General features: G+C 35.9%; 1 protein-coding gene across 1 annotated transcript in view; it reads right to left on the bottom strand.

Moving 5' to 3' along the window:
* Positions 1–8,337: 8,337 nt before the first annotated feature.
* LOC109622845 (gamma-aminobutyric acid receptor subunit beta) overlaps positions 8,338–22,625 on the bottom strand; it is a gene marked incomplete in the record, with an annotated part of 313,910 nt that continues 299,622 nt past the window's right edge. Inside the window, 1 exon segment of the mRNA XM_062854093.1 lies at positions 8,338–21,934. Within this exon segment, the coding sequence (XP_062710077.1) occupies positions 21,770–21,934 (165 nt within the window).

Here is a 22,625-nt window from a genome sequence, read left to right on the forward strand (position 1 = left end):
TTGTTCCCAGATTGGTTGTGAGTACCATGTCTTTATAGCGAGTTCTTTCGGAACCTCAACAAGATAGCAACATTCTGTCTTCGGCAAAGTTGTTCAGAACAACAACCGCTTCCTGGTGATGGATTTCATAGTTCCGAATTTCCCCACCACGTGGCGCTAGTGTACATAGTGACTTCCGGTACGACTTTGGTGGGATATAGCACGAGATTGAAGCCAGATAGGGAGGTGCGATATTCGGCAAAGTTGTTCAGGACTACGAGTACTTCCAGAGGTCATGAAGAGCATAGTTCGGAATTTCACCACCACGTGGCGCTAGTGTACATAGCTACTTCCGGTATGACTTTGGAGGGATATAGCACAAGATTGAAGCCAGATAGGAAGATGCTATCTTCGGAAAAGTTGTTAAGGACTATAGTCGTATACGAGTACTTTCAGGTCATGAAGAGCATAGTTAAGAATTTCACCACCACGTGGCGCTAGTGAACATAGTGACCTCCGCTATGACTTTGGAGGGATATGGAACGATATTGAAGCCATATAGGGAGGTGCGATATTCGGGAAAGTTGGTCAGGATTACGAGTACTTCTACGCCATGAAGAGAATAGTTCGGAATTTCACCACCACGTGGCGCTAGTATACATAGTGACTTCCGGTACGACTTTGGTGGGATATAGCACGAGATTGAAGCCAGATAGGGAGGTACGATCTTCAGCAAAGTTGTTCAGGATTACGAGTACTTCCAGGTCATGAAGAGCATAGTTCGGAATATCACTACCACGTGGCGCTAGTGTACATAGCTACTTCCGGTATGACTTTGGAGGGATACAGCACAAGATTGAAGCCAGATAGGAAGATGCTATCTTCGGAAAAGTTGTTAAGGACTACGAGTACTTCCAGGTCATAAAGAGCATAGTTTGAAATTTCACCACCACGTGGCGCTAGTATACATACACTGCAAAAACTACAAATATTTATTTTATGTGAAAATTCACATCGAACCAACTGACCTTCCCACACATAAATTTTATTACCTAAACTATAACCAAGATATTTGTTGTTTATGCTCTAGATTAGTTTCACAAATACTTGGTATGTGTAAACACCCATAGCAAAAAAATATGTGAGTATACACATAATACCAATGCTTAGCGTCTGTTACAGCCGTCGTCCACGTGCAAAGTGAGAAATGGCGACTGAAAGCGTTTGCAAAAAAATGTGCTGCAAGACTTGCAGCTCCCAGTGGAGATATTGTACCAGAATCATCGCGGCTACATTCTCGGGAGCATGGAATACTCATCATTAATCGCTTCAAACTGAAAAATCTTTGGAAACTAAGGTCAAGAAGAGCGCAATTTAGAACTTCATTCGGAGTTGCAAAGTTGACCGATTGGTCATTTTCTGGTGGTAAACAATCGACTAACTTTTCAGTGCAATGGATGTTTGGCTTTTTCTTAAATAGCCTGTGGCTTTGTTTTGAAATCATTTCAACGATTTTAACTGGTTTAAGAATGCTTTATCCCCGGTAAAAACCATTTCATTACATCTATTGTTTCTATTTGTCATTCTCTACTGTTTTTATGTGTAGTCACACATCAAAACGATATATACCAATAAACAACTCGTTATGTTTGTCACACATAAAAATCATTTGTTTAGACAAATGGCAAAAATACATGTGTACGAAACATAAAATAAATATTTGCAGTTTTTGCAGTGTAGTGACTTCCGGTACGACTTTGGTGGGATATAGCACGAGATTGAAGCCAGATAGGAAGATGCTATCTTCGGAAAAGTTGTTAAGGACTACGAGTACTTCCAGGTCATAAAGAGCATAGTTCGAAATTTCACCACCACGTGGCGCTAGTGTACATAGCTACTTCCGGTATGACTTTGGAGGGGTATAGCACAAGATTGAAGCCAGATAGGAATATGCGATCTACGGCAAAGTTGTTCAGGACTACGAGCACTTCCAGGTCATGAAGAGCATAGTTAAGAGTTTCACCACCATGTGGCGCTAGTGAACATAGTGACTTCCGGTACGACTTTGGAGGGATATGATACGATATTGAAGCCATATAGGGAGGTGCGATCTTCGGCAAAGTTGGTCAGGATTACGAGTACTTCTACGCCATGAAGAGCATAGTTTCGAATTTCACCACCACCTGGCGCTAGTATACATAGTGACTTCCGGTACGACTTTGGTGAGATATAGCACGAGATTGAAGTCAGACAGGAAGGTGCGATCTTCGGCAAAGTTGTTCAGGATTACGAGTACTTCTACGTGATGAAGAGCATAGTTCAGAATTTCCCCACCACGTGGCGCTAGTGTACATAGTGACTTCCGGTCCGACTTTGGTGAGATTTAGCACGAGATTAAAGCCAGACAGCAAGGTGCGATCTTCGGCAAAGTGGTTCAGGGCTATGATAGTACTTCTAGGCCATGAAGAGCATAGTTGTGAAATTCACCACCAAGTGGCGCTTGTGTACTTTAACTTCCGGTACGTCTTTGGTGGGATATTGCACGAGATTAAAGCCAGACAGGAAGGTGCGATCTTTGGCAAAGTTGTTCACTATGAGGAATTCTAGGTGATGAAGAACATAGTTCGAAATTTCACCCCCACGTGGTGCTAGTGTACATGATCACTTCCGGTACGACTTTGGTGCGATATATCACAAGATTGAAGCCAGATAGAAAGGTACAATCTTCGGGAAAGTTGTTCAGGACTACGAATACTTCTAGGTCATGAAAAGCATAGTTCAAAATTTCAACACCACGTGGCGCTAGTGTACATAGTAACTTCCGGTACGACTTTGGTAGGATATAGCACGAGATTGAAGCCTGATAGGAAGGTACGATCTTCGTCAAAGTTGTTCAGAACTATGAGCACTTCTAGGTTATGAAGAACTTGTTTCGGAATTTCACCACCACGTGGTGCTAGTGTACATGTTCACTTCCGGTACGACTTTGGTGAGATATATCACAAGATTGAAGCCAGATAGGAAGGTACGATCTTCGGGAAAGTTGTTCAGGACTACGAGTACTTCTATGTCATGAAAAGTATAGTATCGAATTTCACCACCACGTGGCGCTAGTGTACATAGCTCTTTCGGTACGATTTTGGTAGGATATAGCACGAGATTGAAGCCAGACAGGAAGGTGCGATCTTCGGCAAAGTTGTTCAGAACTGTGAGTACTTCTAGGCAATGAAGAGCATAGTTCCGAATTTCACCACCACGTTGCAGTAGTGTACATAGCTAGTACCGGTACGATTTTAGTGGGATGTAGCACGAGATTGAAGCCAGATAGGAAGGTGCAATCTTTGGTAAAGTTGTTCAGGACTACGGGTACTTTTAGGTGATGAAAAACATAATTCGGAATTTCACCACCATGTGGCGCTAGTGTACATAGTGACTTCCGGTACGACTTAAATGAGATATATCACTAGATTGAAGCCAAATAGGAAGGTACGATCTTCGACAAAAATGTTCAGGATTACGAGTACTTCCAGGTCATGAAGAGCATAGTTCAAAAGTTCATCACCACGTAGCGCTAGTGTACATACAGTGTATCAAACAATTGTCCGTACAGCAAATTTTTTGTCAAAATAATTTTTCATTCAAATGTTTATAACTTTTTTATACGTCAATCAAAAACGCTGAAATTTTGACCAATCGTGAATCATTTATTTATGCTCCATTGGTGAAATTTTGAGCGAGATCGAATTAGTTTTCTGAAAGTTATAGAACTTTTAGTAAAACTTATAAGATTTTTGAACACATTTTTAAAACATTATATCTCAATATGTACTCGATGAAACTTTTTCAATTTTTTTTGTGTTACAGTTTAAACCTAAGGCCTTCATATGCAGCTACGTTTGAGGTTTTAAATTCACTACAAAAAATATGAAAAAATTGCTTATGTGGTTAACGATATTTAAAAAATTACCATATTTTGCACATATAATCTGCCAACCGTTTTCCACCAATAAAAGTGCATTAACTGAACGAAAAATGCATAGGACCTACTCTTCATATGTAGTTTAGTAGGTCCTGTATAAAAATATTACATTAAGAGAGTTTAAAAAAGTTGAAAACACTTGGCACTTTTATTTATCAAAATATGATAAATTTACAAATAATTCTCTGAACATATACATATTTATCATATTTTTTGTAGTGAATATTAAACCTTAAATGAAGCTGCATATGAAAGCCTTAGGTATAAGCTGTAACACAAAAAAAATTGGAAAAGTGGCATCAAGTACATATTAAGATATAATGTATTAAAAATGTGTACAAAAATCTTATAATTTTTACTAAAAGTTTTATAACTTCCAGAAAACTTATTCGATCTCGCTCAAAATTTTACCAATGGAGCTCCAATATATGGTTTATGATTAGTCAAAATTTCAGCGATTTTGAGTGACGTATAAAAAAGTTAAAAACATTCGAATGTAAAATTATTTTGACCAAAAAATTGCTGTACGGGCAATTGTTTGATACACTGTAGCTACTTCCGGTACGATCTTGGTGGTATATATCACGAGATTGAAGCCAGATAGGAAGATCTTCGGCAAAGTTGTTCAGGACTACGAGTACTTCCCTGTCATGAAGAGCATAATTCCGACTAACACCACCACGTGGCGCTATATCATAAGAATGAAGCCAGATAGGAAGGTGCGATCTGCGGCAATGTTGTACATGACTCCGAGTACTTCCAGGTCATGAGGAGCATAGTTCCGAATTTCACCACCACGTGACGCTAGTGTACATAGTGACTTCCGATACGTCTTTAGTGAGATGTATCACAAGATTAAAGCCAGATAGAAAGGTACTAGTCTAGCTCCCACGTTCAAGGATCAAGGATCATTTCAGGAACACTTGGAGAGTATTCCCCAAGAATATATATAGAAATACTTTCCGCGAATGTCCAAGGCGTTTATCTAAGACATTCAGTGTTCTAGTGGTTTCAGTGTAATTATTGCAAAAACTTTGATCTCACTGGGCTTGGATTATATCTTCCAGGAAGCTTTGATTTCAGGCATGTGGTCGGATGGCCCTTGCAGTAATGATTAGAATAGCTGAATGTATAATCAATGGCAAACAATTCTGTAAGAATCAGATCTCCAAGTCATCTGATATAGTTATACTGATCATGACGCTGCATAGTATATCGAACATTTGTCGAAGTCATTTATGTGCCGGGAAAATATAATTCCAAGCTGGAGAGAATATTACAAACTGAGGGAGGGTAATTGGCCCAGTCAGACCCCTGAATGGGCAATGTGGGTTAGTTTATGGGAATGCCATTGAAGGTTTGTAATATTCTCCGAGGCTTTCGAAATCCAACAGGGCGCGTCCCCGGGTTGCGGATAGGGGGAAAAGGGAGATTTTTCACATTTGTACTGTAATCAGCCAATGTGGTATTATCTCCTATGGTGTTGTAGTGCGAATGAATGATCTCATTCTATGGGAATTCGAACCTTGTAATGTATTGTTTATCAACTTCAATTTTCTAAGCTTGATAAGGTTTTGAAGACAAACATGAGATGAGAGAATTGCCTAATATGAAAGTCACATCAGCAAAGCTTTTACATATGCAAATGCTATCCATGGGGTCATGTCTAGCATTTAATATGTATGGCAATGACTGATTCTTACCTAGCAGGGGTACTACAAGATCACGCGGACAATTCGATTAAAGGCTTAATTGGGGATAATATATTTTCCAGAACTGACAATTTTTCCGGGGTGACTGGCGAGTCGTAGAGGGTAGAAGTTTCCGTTTGTTATAATTGACAAAATAAACAATCGGGCGCTTTTTCTTTCTATGACTTGCTTGGTATTTTGTGGATTATTGTTTTTTTGGTTTTGGAAGGTATGCGATTCACTATTGAGCCTTAAAATTATTTTGCATCTGAATAGCATTGATATCGTCAAGTCTGCACCAACACCCTAATCCCACACCAAAATACCCTTTTCCTATCCCATGGCGTTTATGTGGTCAGCAAAGACTATTCAGCCATTACCCCTCCTTATCATCGGCTTTGGACTGACTTGCGCTCTCATTGCCCCACCAAATGCTGCAAAATGAAAATGAAAACGAAAATGAAAATTATTGCAAAAGCTTTGATCTAATGTCAGATTTTTGTTTTCGTGAAAAATGTAAACTTCAGAAAGATATGCTCATAATGATGATTCACACATGTTTTAGCAAAGATATTCAAATAAATTTCTGGCTCCAACTTCATATTTATTATCCAGAATAATATATCAAATTTATGACCATCCGCAAATAAAGGGGGACATGCGATCAACTGCGCCACGGACTCTGGCACTCTGGAGAGGAATTTCCGAATAAATCACTGCATAAACTTCTGAAGGCTTTGAACAATCTTCAGCAACAAATTCTCTGAAATGGTGCATACAGGGGATAGGCAAAATGATCGGGACAGGCAAAATTTTCCCTTCTCAAAAAAATTTCAAATAGCTGTAACTTTTCGAAAAGTGCATCAAACATTCTCAAAATTTCACTGTAAGTTGATCAACTAGTTGTGTATCGGTGGACAAAATTTGGGAAAGATCGGACTATACTGCTCAAAGTTAAAAAGATTCTAGAAAAAGGTATGATTATCCGATAGCCAACTTTGAGCTGTTATATTTCCGGATTCAATGAACCGAATGCAATGAAATTTTGATCATTTATGACTTATATAATGAGCTTTGAAAAACTTTTAACTTAACTTAAAATTCTTAACACGGAAGAAAATTATAACGATTAGATTATTTTTCAAATAAAACACCAAATTTTCTTAAATTTCAACATCGTTTCAAAATTCAAGATGCTAATTATAGTTCATTTGAATTCCCTCAAATTGTATTGAATACAGATATGTTTTAAGAGAAAGTAACAACATAGGCGGCAATTCATTGAAAAAGTAATGGGATGCATATTAAAAATAGACCAATTTACTAAAAAATCATAAAATTAATGAAATCGCTATAACTTTTTCTCTAGTTAATAATTCCAAGTTGAGTCGAACGTTTTTCAGAGCTCATTATATAAGTCATAAATGAACAAAATTTCATTGCATTCGGTTCATTGAATCCGGAGATATAACAGCTCAAAGTTAGCTATCGGATAATTCTACCTTTCTCTAAAATACTTATAACTTCGTGCAGAATAGCCCAATCTTTTCCAAATTTTGTCCACTGATACACAACTACTTGATCAACTTACAGTGAAAATTTGAAAATATTTGATGCACTTTTCAAAACGTTACAGCTAGTTGAACATTTTTTGAAAAGTGAAAATTTTGCCTGTCCCGATCATTTTGTCTATCCCCTGTATATTTCTGAGAACATTTTTTAGGAAATTGAACAAATAACCCTTTGTAATTTTTACCAGAAATATCTTCTCGATATAATTTCCTTGAAAGTCAAGGAATTCATCAAAAACTTTCTCTGGAAATTTTCAATACGACTCTTTCTAAAAAAAATCAACATTTTGAAATTTGCTGCATAAATAACTTCTTGTGAGAAGGTTGACCTTTGAAGACTCGAAATAAAGTTCCTGGCAATCATGACAGAATTCACTATTTTGGGATTTTTTTTTTGCCTTTCAGTCTAAAGTGCCCCACACAATGCATACGTTTGCGTGTGCGTGACAGTAGTTTGACACATTTCCCATGGGAATACTGTCAAAAAACGCAAACTTCGACGGAACGGACGCTACAGGGGGTGGCCAAAATGTTTGGGATAGGCAACTTTTTTTTCTCTCACAAAAAATTCAACATGCTGTAACAGTTCATGAAGTGCTCAAAAATTCTCAAATTTTGAGCTCTAGCTAATCCTTCGAGAAGCTAGAACCGTTCTTGTAAAACACTATTGTGTGTTAATTGTGGGTTCAAAGCAACTTAATGCTCTCTTTCTCCGACGCTTCGATCCGTATCGGATCTTTTTCGAGGATTGTGTTATCGATTGCTTTTTCGTCATTCAGATTTTACAATATCTCAAGCGTCATTTAATTTTTATTAAAATACATTCTAAAACATATTAAATTATGTTGCCAAAATTGAAGACAGCGAGCTAAGAAAACGGTCAGAATCATAATAGCGTAATTTAACGTATACAGAATGTATACAGAAATTTCAACCGAATGGACAACATTTTCTAAAACGCTATTCTGATAAATAAAGGCATAAAAACAATAAGAGATCGAAATGCGAAGTCGTTAGAAGGAAGCCAATTTGCGACATTTACAGCGATTATGATCTAGGAAAAGTTTCCATAATACCACGTGCTTTCGGATAAGATATACTGATTACACTGTAAGAATTGTATTTTTTATTTAAATTGTTTATTTTCCATTTTTTCTTATAACTTTTTTTTTCGAAACGTTACATGTTTTTTTTCTGCTTTTGCTGAACTGATCTTTTCACTTCTGTTGATGTTGATCTGTGGTTTCGATTTTTCCACCTCTCTGTGCCTATCGGTTTACAACTGCTTTTGTTTTGGTTTTCTACTCTTTCTCGTTTCGGTTGCATTTTTTATTGCCATCCACGCTTTTCGGCATTGTTTTTCTCTATTTTCTTCTTTAAAAGTACTCAACGGAACAATAAATTAAAACGTATATATTGGTTTCACCTAAACAAAACAAATTATATTCTGCTTTTGTTTTTTTTTTGTTTCATCGTTTTTATTTATCATAACAATAAATATACTAGTACGTGTGTGAGTGTGAGTGTATTTTCTTCGCTTGCAAGATTTTTTGCTGCACTGGTTGCTTCGTCTGTTTTTTTTCAATAATTTCAGAGCATATGTGTTTGTGTACTTGTTAATTCTTAGTTACTGGGGGTATCGAGCCTATTTTTTGTTTGAATAAACTTCTGATTTGTTTTCTGCTAGTATTTTGCTTTGCTGTCCGGTAATGCTGGTAATTTCTTTTTTGTTTTTATTGAACTAATGGCTGCGTTTGTTTCCAAGGCGACGATTTCATTTTCCTCACGCTCGCTGTTCGGTAGGGCGGATATCCGCTCAAAATGTTCTAGTGCGGGAACATGATGGACGATTAACGCTGCCAACCATCGAGTAGCGACTTCGATGCGCCTTTTGTATGTATGTAGGAAGAGTTTGCTATCTCTTTCGGTTTTCGGTTTGATCTGGCTGTTGGAGTCTGCGCGTGATTTTTTTTTGTTTGAGTGAGTAGGTTTCGAGTTTTGAAAAGAATCTGGAACGTTCTTTTGTTCTTGAATATCGCTTATGCTTTCGTGTGTGAGTGTTTCTTTTGTTTTGCTTGCTTTCTTGAAGTTATTTTCTTTTATATAATTCTTTTATACTAATCTGAAATTTCTTTTATCCTTTTGTTTGTGCATTGAAGTTGAATGTACATTAGGGTGAGTCATTTGTCGAACTAAAATATTTACAAATATAATATGAACGATATTTTTGCATTCTTTATTGAATTTTTTGTTGCATATTACATTCCTATATAAAAAATTTATATTTATTTAGAATTTTTCTTGTGTTGCGATATATATACTTTTTTTATTTTTTCCTCATATATTCATATATTGTGTATATATTTTATTTACTTTTTGCTCTTTTTTGTATTTTTTTCTGTTTTTCCCCTTAAATTCTTATAGTTAAGTACAGTGAGTATTTAACACTTACTTATACATCTGTTTTTGAATTTTCACTACTGTTTTTTTTTGGTTGCTCGTTATTTAACTTAACTTTGTTTTCTTTTCAGTAAAATCAATCACATCCTTTCTTTACACGTCCAATTTTTGATTTTAGTCGTACTACACGTTTTTGTTATTGAGAGAAAACATTTCGTGTGTATGTGTGTGTCTGTGTGGTTGTATGCGGTTGTGTTGAAGTTCGAATGCAGTGTTAAGGGGTGTATCGAATTCCAGTTGCGTTGCATCTCGGGTTGATTTTGTTCGATTTTCAAGGGTAACATAGATGTGACCTTCGGGAAAAGTATTTACAGTCGAAAGAAAACGGGTGCACGATGTGGACGAGTGGAAAAAGGGAATGTGGGAAAAAGACTTAAATAGAATTGGTCTACGCGTTCATTGAGTGAAATTCCTATCTTACTAACATCGTTTTCTTTTGCCGCAAGGAAAAATTGTGCCTATTGGAAGAGCTTACCTACTGAAGCGAAAAACGGTACTAATACAGAAACATCTTGGACCGTGGACCAATATTCGCGTATTTCTACTTTTTAGTCAACTTTTTCTAAAAGGTGCGTATGTTTACTTTTACTTGTTTTTGTTCGGGTGTAACACTCTCTAGGCGTTCTTGATGATGCATTTGAGAAACTCGAAATAAGTGTGAATGAATGTTTGGAAGATAGGGGATCGTTTTCGTTTCTGTTATTGTTTTCGATAAAACTGTATGAACACCAGGAGGTGCTGACAGCGCTGCTGTTGAGCGATTTCAATAACCCACGCAACAGCAGTGCTGCCAGTAACGATGACAACGTATCACAGTGCAAGGCGAGTGTGGGTGAAAAAATCACCGTGAGTGTTTTGACTTTTGATCACAACTGTCAAACTGAAAATGAAAAACGTTGGAGAAAAATGTGGTGCCATTATTTTTTTTTGTGGTAGTACAGTTTCGTACGTCATTTCCATAGTTTGTTGTTTGTTCCTTTAATTGTTTATACTTGGTTTGAATTGAATAAACGCGTTTTACTTGTCTTTTTTTCTTCGTGTGAACAACTACTTGTATTAGGTGATGCTTTGTTTTGCTTCCTCTCATATCATAGTGTTTGACGTTTGGTAATTTTTAAACTTTAACGCGACTAGCTTCTGGCCGGTGTGCAGAGCCTGTTGATATTGTTTAGCGACCTACACCTGTCGATTTATTTGCTCAGTAAGGTAAGAAACTTAATGGTATTGCATTCTCTTGCTTCAGGTGTTTAATAATAACTGTCACTTATTATAAACTCCACCTAACGGTCGATTTGAATCAGTTTATCGCAACTTCCTAGGTTTGTTTAATGGCTGTCACTTCGTAGACTACAAATAAAAAGTATAAATATGCAATTTTTTTTGTTAATCTTGTCTTTTCTCTTATTAAAAAATTACTTATTCACAATGTTTGTCTCTTTTTCTTCGTGAAAAATAATTGAGCAGTTCTGTTTTCATTTTTTTTTTCATTTATCTTGTCTGTTTCAATTGAAACGAGCGAAAAGACACATAATCTACAGATATTTGACGAGTAAATATCTTAAATTTACGCCGTTTATTTTCTTCTCCAGTTCGCGTATGCTATTTGCTAGGGTAGTTTTTTTTTTTGGATTCATCTTAACGCTACAGTACTGTTGAATCCTAGGTTGAATACATTCCAAGCTTGAGTGCTTGGAATTCGTCCGTGCTTGCGTGTCCCGCCACTTCGTTGACATTACGAGTAATGGTTTTGTATTTATATTGATAAAAATATAAGCGTAAATGTTGAACAAAATTTCCAATTGACCACTTGTAGGTTGCATGCCTTCAGAAGATTTTTTGGCCTTTTCAGAACGATACTTATTCCCATAGTGACCTTCGCTAGGACTACTTGATTGCGTGGAGCACATTGAACCAATTCTGTGAGATCTGCTGGTCACAGTGTTTTACTTTTTTACTTTTTTAACGTTTTTAGAAAATTTTCCGTTAAGGTCCATTTGTTTTACTGTAAGGAATGCCTTACAAACCTTTTGAACTCCCTTATTTAGCGATCTTTGAACATTTTTTGAAATCCACGCAATGCACTCAAAAGATTAGAGACAAGTTAATAGTACTTTGTCATTATATGTATGCTCCAATTGAGCCATAATAATGCATTGGAACGTACCAAAAACAAAAACATTTGTTGACCACTTATCGTATCCAATGTAGGTAAACTGACGTTTCAATCTTCTCGTCCAACATGTCTTATTCCACCAAAATATCAAATGATAACCAACGTGAACAATCATGCGTCTCCATCCATAGGTCTGTTACAGTTTGGTTGCATAATGTTAATAATGCAACTCAAATGAGTTGCATAATGAACATTATGCAAATATTTTTCGAGATGCAGTTGCATAATGAACCAGTATGGAAGAGTTTGCCATTGTGATATCAAAATGAGTAATCTATAATTGAAATTATGATACTGAATTGCATAAACATTATTCTGACATCATGGAGCTAGGAATGTATTCAAGAAAAACAATTCTGAAGAACGTACTCTTTTCGGTATTCGGTACTATTTTTTCATATGTTTTGGATCAAATGTTCATCTCGGCAATGCAACGCTACATTGAGGTGTCGATCTCAGTGGCATATATTACTGTTCAACTGTGTAGTGATTGTTAGAGTGACCTAAAAACAAAGTTTTTCCACAATGCTATAAAAAACTTATCAAAACTGGTGATTCCTTATAAGGAACCTTTAAGGAAGCAGATCACAAGTAATTTTGAATTCCTTGGAAATCATTTAATTCCAACAACGTTTTCGAACTCACAACGGCTGATTGAGTTGGCTAGAATTAGTTAGATGTATGTAAAATACGTTCTTGGTAGGATGGAGCTGAATACTTTACACTAAAAATGCTCTAGCTAAACTGAAGAATGTGTGTGGAATACAATATTGAATCTACCGAAATGTTGTTGGGAATTCACAAAACGAATTACGATGAAAACACTTTTTCATAATATCGTATCATTAGTTTTGAACAAGCATTGTGGAAATCAATTGATTTTGTTCCACCCTTAAGAGTGTGAATCATATACTTTGCTCATGAGAAGTGGCATTTGCTCAGAGTGCAGTTTTTAATGGGTCCGGATGGAGCAGATGGCGGCAGAATTGAGGTAACTACATACAGAAGTGTCAGAGGGAACCATGTAGGCTGTCTTCAAACCTATCAATGTTGCACACTTAGATTCTGATGTTTCAGCGCAGTAACTTTTTCACTGAGTTCAGTAATTTTCCCAACTTTTTCCTGAGTTGAAAACAGCAGATTTCACTCGGTACACTCGGTAATCCATATTTACCGTTCATCTGTGAATTTGGACAGTTCATTTGCTGAACTCGTTTACCCGGTGCATATTGAATCGTTTACCCCTACAATCGATCAGTGTTAACTCACGTAGATGCCATGGTGTACGATAGTCTACTGTGGGCGAGCGAATGCTTCATCAGTTTCTCCCCTTATTCCTTATTGACCAGCGTGCAGCGTTCGGATGTGGTTGCCGCTATGGTCAACTGATAAAGCACTTACCAGCGCGCTTGTATTCTGATGATCCTTTTAGTCTCAAATAGGAATCTATGTTGGTTCTATTCCAAATGTTGCTCATCTGGCAATGCTAGAGTAGCAACTACGGGTTTGCAAATACCTATCCAGGGAAAATAGCCTAATTCGTAAAATGTAGCAGAAACGCTAGATCAATCTATCAATGTATCTGTCCATAAACATTGATTATCGCAAGTAGTTTTTGATCGAAGAATTGAAGAAATTTAAGGTTGAATTCATCATTACATACTTTTATTTTGAAAAATATGTTGGAACAGTGACACGTTTTAGGAAAGATTTTTAAAATGAATTTCTGAACTCTTGGAACATTTCCCGAAGCACTCCCTGAACATAAGGTTTGGAAACCCTAACCTTGTTTGAAGGAATTCCTGGCAGCATTTATTCCGAAGAAGCCCTTGAGGACGTTGTCTGAAACCGTTGGAAAAACATTCAATCATTATGTTCGAAGTAATTTAAGCTGGACTTTGTAGATTTTTAAACACATAGACAGAAGCAGAAGTAGAGGTGATCTCGGTCTTTATTAGCAGCGGTTGTCAAACCATCACACCTTCCCGATGACCGTAAGGACGTGGCCGGCGCCGTTATTGACTCAAAAAAGTATCGAACTCTCAAAAGTGCACATTGAGGATGGTTGGCTAATCCTAGGCCTTTTTCTTTGCCTCCCTGTGCAACTTGGAGTGTAGTAGCAACCACAAATTGTACGGTCATCATGCTCATGCTCTTAAACACATAGACATTTGACAATTGCAAGAGATCTCTGGCGAATTCTGAGTCAGGATTCAGTTATTCTAGGTGAATGTCTAACATAATCGATAAGACAATTTTACATGATTCATCAATGGATCAGCTCCTGAAATAATGAAATGATGGCATCCTGATTAGAAGACGCAGAGTTTTCTGTCCGTTACTCTAGAGCAGGGGTTTTCAGACCATTTAGCATGCGGTTCAGTTTTTGGTAACTATTTGCTTCGCTATGCCCCGTCTATTTAGTTTTTGAAAAATGCACACAATCTCTGTGAAATCTTGCGTTGAACCCTGAATAAGTTTTAGTACGGTTTTTGTAGAAACTTATCTAAGACTATTACTGGATTTCTGCAGAAATCCACGTCAAATTTCACTTGGAAGATACATTTTCTGAACTTTAGCACTTCATTTAGATAATTTTTGGTAGATTCTTTCCAGTTTTATAAGCCAGCCCACTTGACTGCGTTGCCCTTGTTAAGGCTATGCGGTGCTCCAAATGTACCGTGATGCACGATTTAAAAACCCTGCCTTAGAAATATTTTGAGCAGAAACACAGGAGAAAATTTTGTAGAGAGAGAGATACATATATCCAAAGGAACCGTGAACAGATTTCCAGAATGAATAGCAGATAAAATTTCAGTCTGAAATTTGCTTTATTCAAAAATAATGCAGAAGAAAAAAGAAAAAAAAGGAAAACTTCTAGAAGAATGTGATCGAGCTCAGAGCGCTCTTTTTCTGGAGAAAAAAAAGTATTAGAGTTTGTTGAAGTTTTCCTGAAGTTTTTTTTTTGGTAATTTTTTTCTTGAAGAATACAGTGATAGACATTCGTTAAGCCGAGACCAAAAATTTTTCAAAAAAGTGTCAGGAAACTCATACATAAAATTTTATGATAAAACTTTTTTATCGTAGTGATAGTATATCTAGTACTGTTTTATAAATTTATAAAATGTAATACAGCACACTTACATATACACTGAAACAAAACGAGGGTAAAAACCCTTCAAATGTTATTTTTTGCCTAGACATTCGTTTAGCCGAGGTAAATGAAAATTTGGTTTTCAATAGATTTTTTGCAATTTCGTGAGTATTTTTCGAGGATATATCCCAAGGCATTCAGTTTATGACGTGTTAGCAAGATAATTGACCTTAAAAGTTTATTCATTTGTGAAATTCAGAGGAATATTATAAAAAAATGTCCCGATAAGGAGAAGTGATGATAAACAAATTTATTTAAGAAAAATTATTTCTGTTAACACTTAAACGTAAGCTAGATTAGCAGTTTTGAAAATATGGCACAGCATTATTGTTAGAAATGTTCAAATTATTGTATAAAATGTCATGAAAAAAATAAGTATATTGGTTTTTGGTTCGGTAAAGCTTAAAATGGGAATGATAGAAGCTAAAATAAAGAGTTCTGCGTTGAAATAAAGACGTGCCCTAATGCCTGGGGAGTATACCTGTTTGATACTAGCATTACTAAATAAGTTAGAAGACTGCTAAGTGAAAGAACTGCAAGAAGTGTCAGAATTTTTGTACTCTGTTTTTTAAAAAGAAGATGTTCATACAAACATGCAAGATATAGTCAAAAAATTGGCATATTTCATTCAATCTGAAGAAATATATTATAAATGAGTCTTAGTTTTGAACCATATTCATTTTAAACATAATTTATTTGAAAAGAATGTCTAAATTATGAAACAAGTAGTTCATGCTAGAAATTTGAATACTTTCGGTGCCATTTCTCGAAATGTGAGCCGTCCAATGTATGTTATTTCCGGCAGATTACTGTCTTGAAGATATTGGGAGCTATTAGAAGACGTAATGGTAGTAAACGCTGTGATTTATGCAAGTGAAACCATCATATTTCATCAAAACAATACTTAAATACGTGATTTTTTTATGGTTTGCGTTATTTTTTTCTGTTAAAAACATTGTTTTTCGTAAATTTTCAACCTGCACTCGTCATGAAACTTTCATTAGATTCTTTTGAAACACTTCCGATAAAAATAACTTCATCAAATCTCAATTTGGAAACATTTACAATATTATGACATATTTAAATGAGATGCATGCAAAATTAATATGGCAACACTTCCAAAAACGATCTAATTCATGATTTACAAAGTCGATCTATAATGCAGGTCACCATACAAAATGATTTTGTTTGATATTTTTCGAATTTTGTTATACTTCTAAAAATTGTACAATTCGGCTAAACGAATGTCTAGGCAAAAAATGACATTTGAAGGGTTTTTACCCTCGTTTTTGTTTCAGTGTATATGTAAGTGTGATATATCACATTTTTGTAAAACAGTACTAGATATGCTATCACTACGATAAAAAAGTTTTATCATAAAATCTTTTGTATTAGTTTTCTGACACTTTTTTGAATTTTTTTTGGCCTCGGCTAAACGAATATCTATCACTGTATTAGCAGATAAAATGTGATTTGAGTTTGAGCATACCTATTCCGAATTTTTGGAATTTAATCACAAAATGTTGTTAAAATCATTAGTTTTGAAAAGTTTCAAAATAAATGTTTGAAATCTGTTTCTAACACCTTGGATAATAAAACTTTGATTCGTCAAGCTTTTTTTTCTTCAAGAGTGTCGACAAAAACAAAAAAAAAATATTAATTTTATTATCGAAGCCAAACATTGTTTATAATAAGCGTTATTTTGGAGATTTTCAGTCCGCGGCTAGTTCACAAGTACTTGGCCAGAAACTCAATTGAGAGCTTACTCATTTCTGCCGAAGTTTTGTCAAAAATTCTCATTCTGACATTTCGTTACTGAGCTTTTTAATGTTGTTTTGAAATTTCTCATGCAGTTTCTGCAGACGGGGATTTTCTTGAAACTTTTTTTTACAGGCAGGGCTCATGGATATATAAACAAAAAAATTGAGAAAATTCAAGATCGCTTATTTTTCCGGAAAATTCAGATGAAAATTGTTTGCTTTCCCCTGACACTACTTACTTTGAAAAATAATAACTCAAGAACGAAGCATCGGAGATACAAAATTTTTTTTTAGCAAATAAAAGCAAATTATCTCAGAAATCAAAAAAAAAATAACTGGAAAAAGTTTTTCACAGATGAGAAAATTTCGCAAAGAAAAGCCGGAAAAACTATGCCTAAAAACTATGGAAACACTATTTTCAAAAAATATTTTTGAGAAGGTTATTTTATAAGCTTTAATCTCTGAAATTTTTGGTATGCATTTTTTTAGTTTTTGAGTTATGGCCAATTTTGTCGAAAAATGTTCAAATGTGCCATATGTATAAGCCTTTTCTTTGACAAAATCATAACTCAACAACGAAGCATCGTTGAAGCAAAGTTTTTTAATGAAAATGGAAGCAAATTTTCTCAGGAATCAAAAAAAAAATAAGAACTGGAAAAAGTTTTCCACAAAATTTTCACCGTTGAGAAAATTTATAAAGATAAGTCGGAAAAACTATGCCCGAACTCGAGGAAATTTTTCAAAAAAATATTTTTTTAGAGAATGTAATTTCATAAGCTTTGATTGCTGAAATTTTTGGAATACACTTTTTTTCATTCCTGAGTTATGGGCAATTTTGTGAAAAATGACCATAAGTATAGGCTTACATGGTCATTTTCCACAAAATTCGCCTTAATTTAGGAAAGAAAAAAAGTGCATTCCAAAAATTTCAGCGATCAAAGCTTATGAAATCACCTCCTCAAAAATATTTTTTGGAAATTTTCCGGCTTCCCTTTATGAATTTTTACAACGGTAAAGAATTTCGAGGAAAACTTTTTTAGTTCATTTTTTTTGATTCCTTAGAAAATTTGCTTTCATTTTCATTAAAAAACTTTGTTTCTTCGATGCTCCGTTCTTGAATTATAATTTTTCAAAGAAAAGGCTCATATGGCCCATTTTCCAATGAAATTGGCCATAACTCAAAAACGAAAAAGTGCATTCCAAAAATTTCAGCAATTAAAGCTTATAATAATTTTTTTTGAAAATTTTCCACGTGTTTTTTCGGGTTTTCTTTACGAATTTTCTCAGCTGTGGAAAATTTTGTGGAAAACTTTTTCAGTTCATATTTTTTTTTGATTTCTGAGAAAATTTGCTTTCATTTTCTAAAAAAACTTTGTTTCTACGATGCTTCGTTCTTGAGTTATGATTTTTCAAAGTAAGTAGTGTCTGGGAAAAACAAACAATTTCCACCTGAGTTTTCCGGGAAAACAGGCGACCCTGATTTTTTTCAATTTTTTTTTGTTCATATATTCATGAGCCCTGCCTGTGGAAAAAGTTTCAAGAAAATCTGAGACCCTTTGGCCCAATCCCGTATGGTAATAAAAATAATCCCCAGATGAAAACCTACAAATTCGTTTCCCCATATCAAAGGTGCTAAATGTGTTAAATTTGGAATTCCGTTAAATCAATTGGATTCAGGGCTATTTGTGTTAATAGTTCCGTTTAATCAATTGAATTTCAAGGTTAATTCTTTTGAAAATTCTGAGAAAAATATAGTTTGATGAACGTGGTAATCATGGATCCCGACCAGGTATTGGAAATGTCATGCTATTTTTACAGCCTCAGTAAAAAACTATTCGGCGATATTCTTCACTTTAAAGAATTATAAGCATTATACATAGGTAATGTTCATGGTCGAAATAGTGGAAATTAAAATCAATGTCATGACATTTTTTCGTGAAACTTTTCATCCCTGGCCCTGACACCACAATTTTGTCTGTGCCTCAATTCACATAGGTCTACCAATGTTTCCAGTTTTTTCATTTTTAGGCATCAAGAAAACGCTCGAAAAAGGAAGTTTGTAACTAGTGCTGTCAAATGTCATGGATTTCACGTGACTTTTACATTTGACTCTTTCTAATATCATGCTCCCCAATGTGAAGTATCATTATGGCGAACATCTGTCCAGTGACAATTTTTCAATCACTATTTTACACTTTACTCAAAAGAATCCAATTTAGGTCAAACTTGATACCGTTTCACTCCCACTTGATCCCCCATGCATGTTAATCCTAAAAGTAGCAAAATTCAAAAAAATCAATATTTACTCTGCACGTGCTGCACTGCTAAAACCAACCAATTCCGCCGCCATCGTTTTCCCCCCATCCAGTCGCATCTGTTCCGTCCGTCTTCTGGTTGTTTGGCAAATACGTTGGAAGCATTTAGATAATTAATTTTTAATCTAATAATTAATAATTAATATCATATTAACTTATTTCACCCGTTCGCCATCGCCTTCTGCTGCTGCTGCCTTCAGAGTGCCTTAACTCTTTTAGGGGAGTAGGTATATGTACTGTTCAGAACCAGTACTGGTGTTGAGATTAATCAGCTTCACTCGGGTGATGGTGGGCCTCTCTCCTCATTTGGGGCAACGTTTTACGGCGACGACCAGAATTTTATGCTGTGTGAAGGTCTCTTTGCCTGCGTCGTTCCTTTTTCGGGGGATCCTTCGGGACGGGTGTCGTCCTTCTCTCTCTCTCGCTCCGTGGGACGAGCTCTGCCTTGGTGATGAGGTCTGCCTTGATTACATCTTCCTGGGTTTTTCGAGATGAAGTGCAGGCAAAGTCACTCAATATCGCCCCGGCTGCGAGTCGTTTCGACTTGAGTGGATTTTTTTTTCTTCTTCGGTCTGGGGGTTTCCTGATTAGAAATCCCTCCGAAAGTGGACCCTTTTCGGTTGTCTACATTGTTGGTTTCGTTCGGTGGTCTGATAAATGCGCCCATAAAATATACTTTGTGGTATTGAAAATGGAGGAAAGTTTGCAAAACTAAATGCAAATTTTTTTAAATTTTTACCCTTTTAGAACGTGCGCCGCAAAGTGCATCGCACTCGCGCTGTATACGACGAGCGATGGTTTTCTGGTAGTGTTGTTAATGGCACAAATGTCCTAAATAGAGGGTAACGTGCCTCTGGAACCGGCCTTCTGAAGGTATATCCTAATTTTTTTCCTGGTGGAAAAAGTTGATCAGTTTTCCTAAAACGAGTTTTTATCAAAATTTCGTCTAAAACAGTTGAAAAGCAATTTCTACCATGAAAAAATAATGAGGAAATACCTTGATCCTTCCTCTAAATGTGCATGGAAACCGATTTTGAAAATATTGCTTCGTAATTTAATTAAAAAAATCAAAAACCAAAAAAAAAAGAAAAAAAAAGGAAAATTTTGAGTGTTGAGAAATTTTCTAATATTTCATCAAATTTCAAACTCTTTTGATTCCTCTTTAGCATTTTCTAATCTCAATGAAGCCCTGAAACATTCACAGAAAAACCTTTTCCCCATTAGACAAGGGTCGATTCTAACTCAACTCGTTTCGGTGTCGGTGGCGAAGATGATTTCTGACACAGTTTATGACCTCCATCATTGCCTTGATCCTTGACGCTTGATTTCACCGACTCCCCGAAGACGAAATCAGATTCTCCGAAAAAGGCTCACCTACTTTTTCAATGCGGCCTGCAGCCAACTCCGTTGGGCCCGATTGATCATGCATTGCACAGCACCTTCTCCATATTTGGTGCAACAACCTCCGAAAGCAGCAGTTTATTCTCTACCTACTCGGGTGACTTAAAAAAAAATCAAAAAAGTCCTAAAACCAATTTTGACCGAATATCGTTGACTCACACACGCGTTCGCCATTTTTCTCCCGCATTCTATACTCAACACCACGATTCGTTTCCTGATAGGGAACGCTGGCTACAGCAACCCCCTTCAAGGGTTAAGTCTGTGTGTTTTGGGGGGATACTTAACTAGGTTTTACTTTCTTCTGTTTAGTTTGTAGTTTCGAACAACCAAAAACGCTACTACGGGTTTGCTTATATAAAATACTCTTGACTCGCGCTGCAAACTGGCTTTGCTCTGATCGATCGGATTCTAAACATCCGATTTAGTTTCTGGGTAAACGTTTTTGCAATTCAAAAACTTTTTCCGTTTTTTTTATTTTGATTTCCTACGCAATTTTACATTAACTGGTATGCTCTGTGTGAGAATGTGTTGTTTAGTGTAGTTATTTTGTTTGTTGCTTGCTTGTTTTGTTTTGCTGCTATTTAAGTTCAGAATTTAATTCGTTCCTAGACTCGTTCAATTCGCCAGTTTTTGTTCTTTTTTTTGTTTCTGAAGATATCGTTTTTTTTTTGCTTTGTTAGTTAGCTGTCCCCACTGCTTACAGGCTAGTTATAAATTCTCCTCCTTGCTTTTTAGTTCCTTGCGTCTTGTTTTTTGCAGTTAATTTTAATTTTTCTAACACGTACGTAGTCGCACATGTGTAATTCTAAGTTGACTCCTGCTCGTACTTTTTATCCTCTCTTTGTATGTGTGTTTTTTGAATTAGGAATATTTCTCGTTACCTCCTTTCCTATAATGTTAATCATCAATAACGATAAAATCTAGTTTTTTTTTATTCCATTTTTCTTTTGTCTCTTGTATATGTATAAAAAAGAACCGAAACTGTAAATAGGTAAAAATAAATCCTAAAAATTTCTTATACTTTTGTTGTTATATTTGCATTCCTCAAGGACTCTTACCTTTCCGCGTCCTTCGTTCTGCGCTGTCTCGCACGCACACACAAACACATATACCTCGATCTCTACTAACTGTTCGACCTAAATGAGCGCGAGTCTATGTGTGTGTTTGTGTGTTGACAGAGTGACTGTGTGAGTGTTGTTGTCTACTTGTGTCTGACTAAACGGTATGTCTGCTCTAGGTTGTTCTGCACACTGACTGTGCACTTCGTTTGTATTCCCTAAATCGCCTTACTTCTCCTCGCCGAGCAGTACCAGATCATCCGCCACGACGTCGCTCACGTGCAGATAGATGATCCAGTACATCAGGTTGAAGCACACGAAGCAGACCGGAAAGACAATACGCGAGTACTTGTCGATGTCCGAGGGCGTAATTCCTAACAGTTTGTTGATATCCTGTGGGAGAGAAGGAATAGAAGGAAACATGAATCAGTAAAAGCTGATTATTTGGTAGATTTGTTTTAATCAACATGAGGTGTTTTGACGGCGATGTTTGGTTTAACACGGTTTCACTGATAATCAATCATTGTATCTAAAAGTAACTCCTTTTGATGTCGAACTAAAAACATTCATATTCAATGTGATAACTTTTAACTGTGCAGGCGTGCTAACAACACTTGGCGTTCCACTAAAGATAATGCCGATAGATTACCTCTTAAGATTATGCAGTAGTTTTAGATTATTACCAGATAACCAGCCAGCAATTGGGTTTTTTAATTAAGAATAATATTTTGATTTTTTTGATTTTATACGAAAGAGCACCTTTTTCTAAGCCAGTATGATTTTTTTCAGATTTTTAGAACTTTATTTTGATACCTAAATTCAATTACAAAGAGATTTTTTGAAATCACCTTTTGACAGCTGGGCAACTGCTTGACAGCTCCGCCCAGTACAAAATGCGACGAGGGGTGATTCGACAAATTGCTCCCATACAAACTTTGAATCGTTTTTTAAATTGATTCCTAGGCACCAAAATTCATGAAAATTTTGATTTCGGATCGATTTGGCATGTAGATTCGGAATATGGAATTATCTGAACACCACTAAAGAAGCCAATTTGCTTTATATTGTTATACTGCTTTTCGCA

This window comes from Aedes albopictus, chromosome 2, assembly GCF_035046485.1.
Source record: "Aedes albopictus strain Foshan chromosome 2, AalbF5, whole genome shotgun sequence".
In the NCBI taxonomy this organism is placed as follows: Eukaryota; Metazoa; Arthropoda; class Insecta; order Diptera; family Culicidae; genus Aedes; species Aedes albopictus.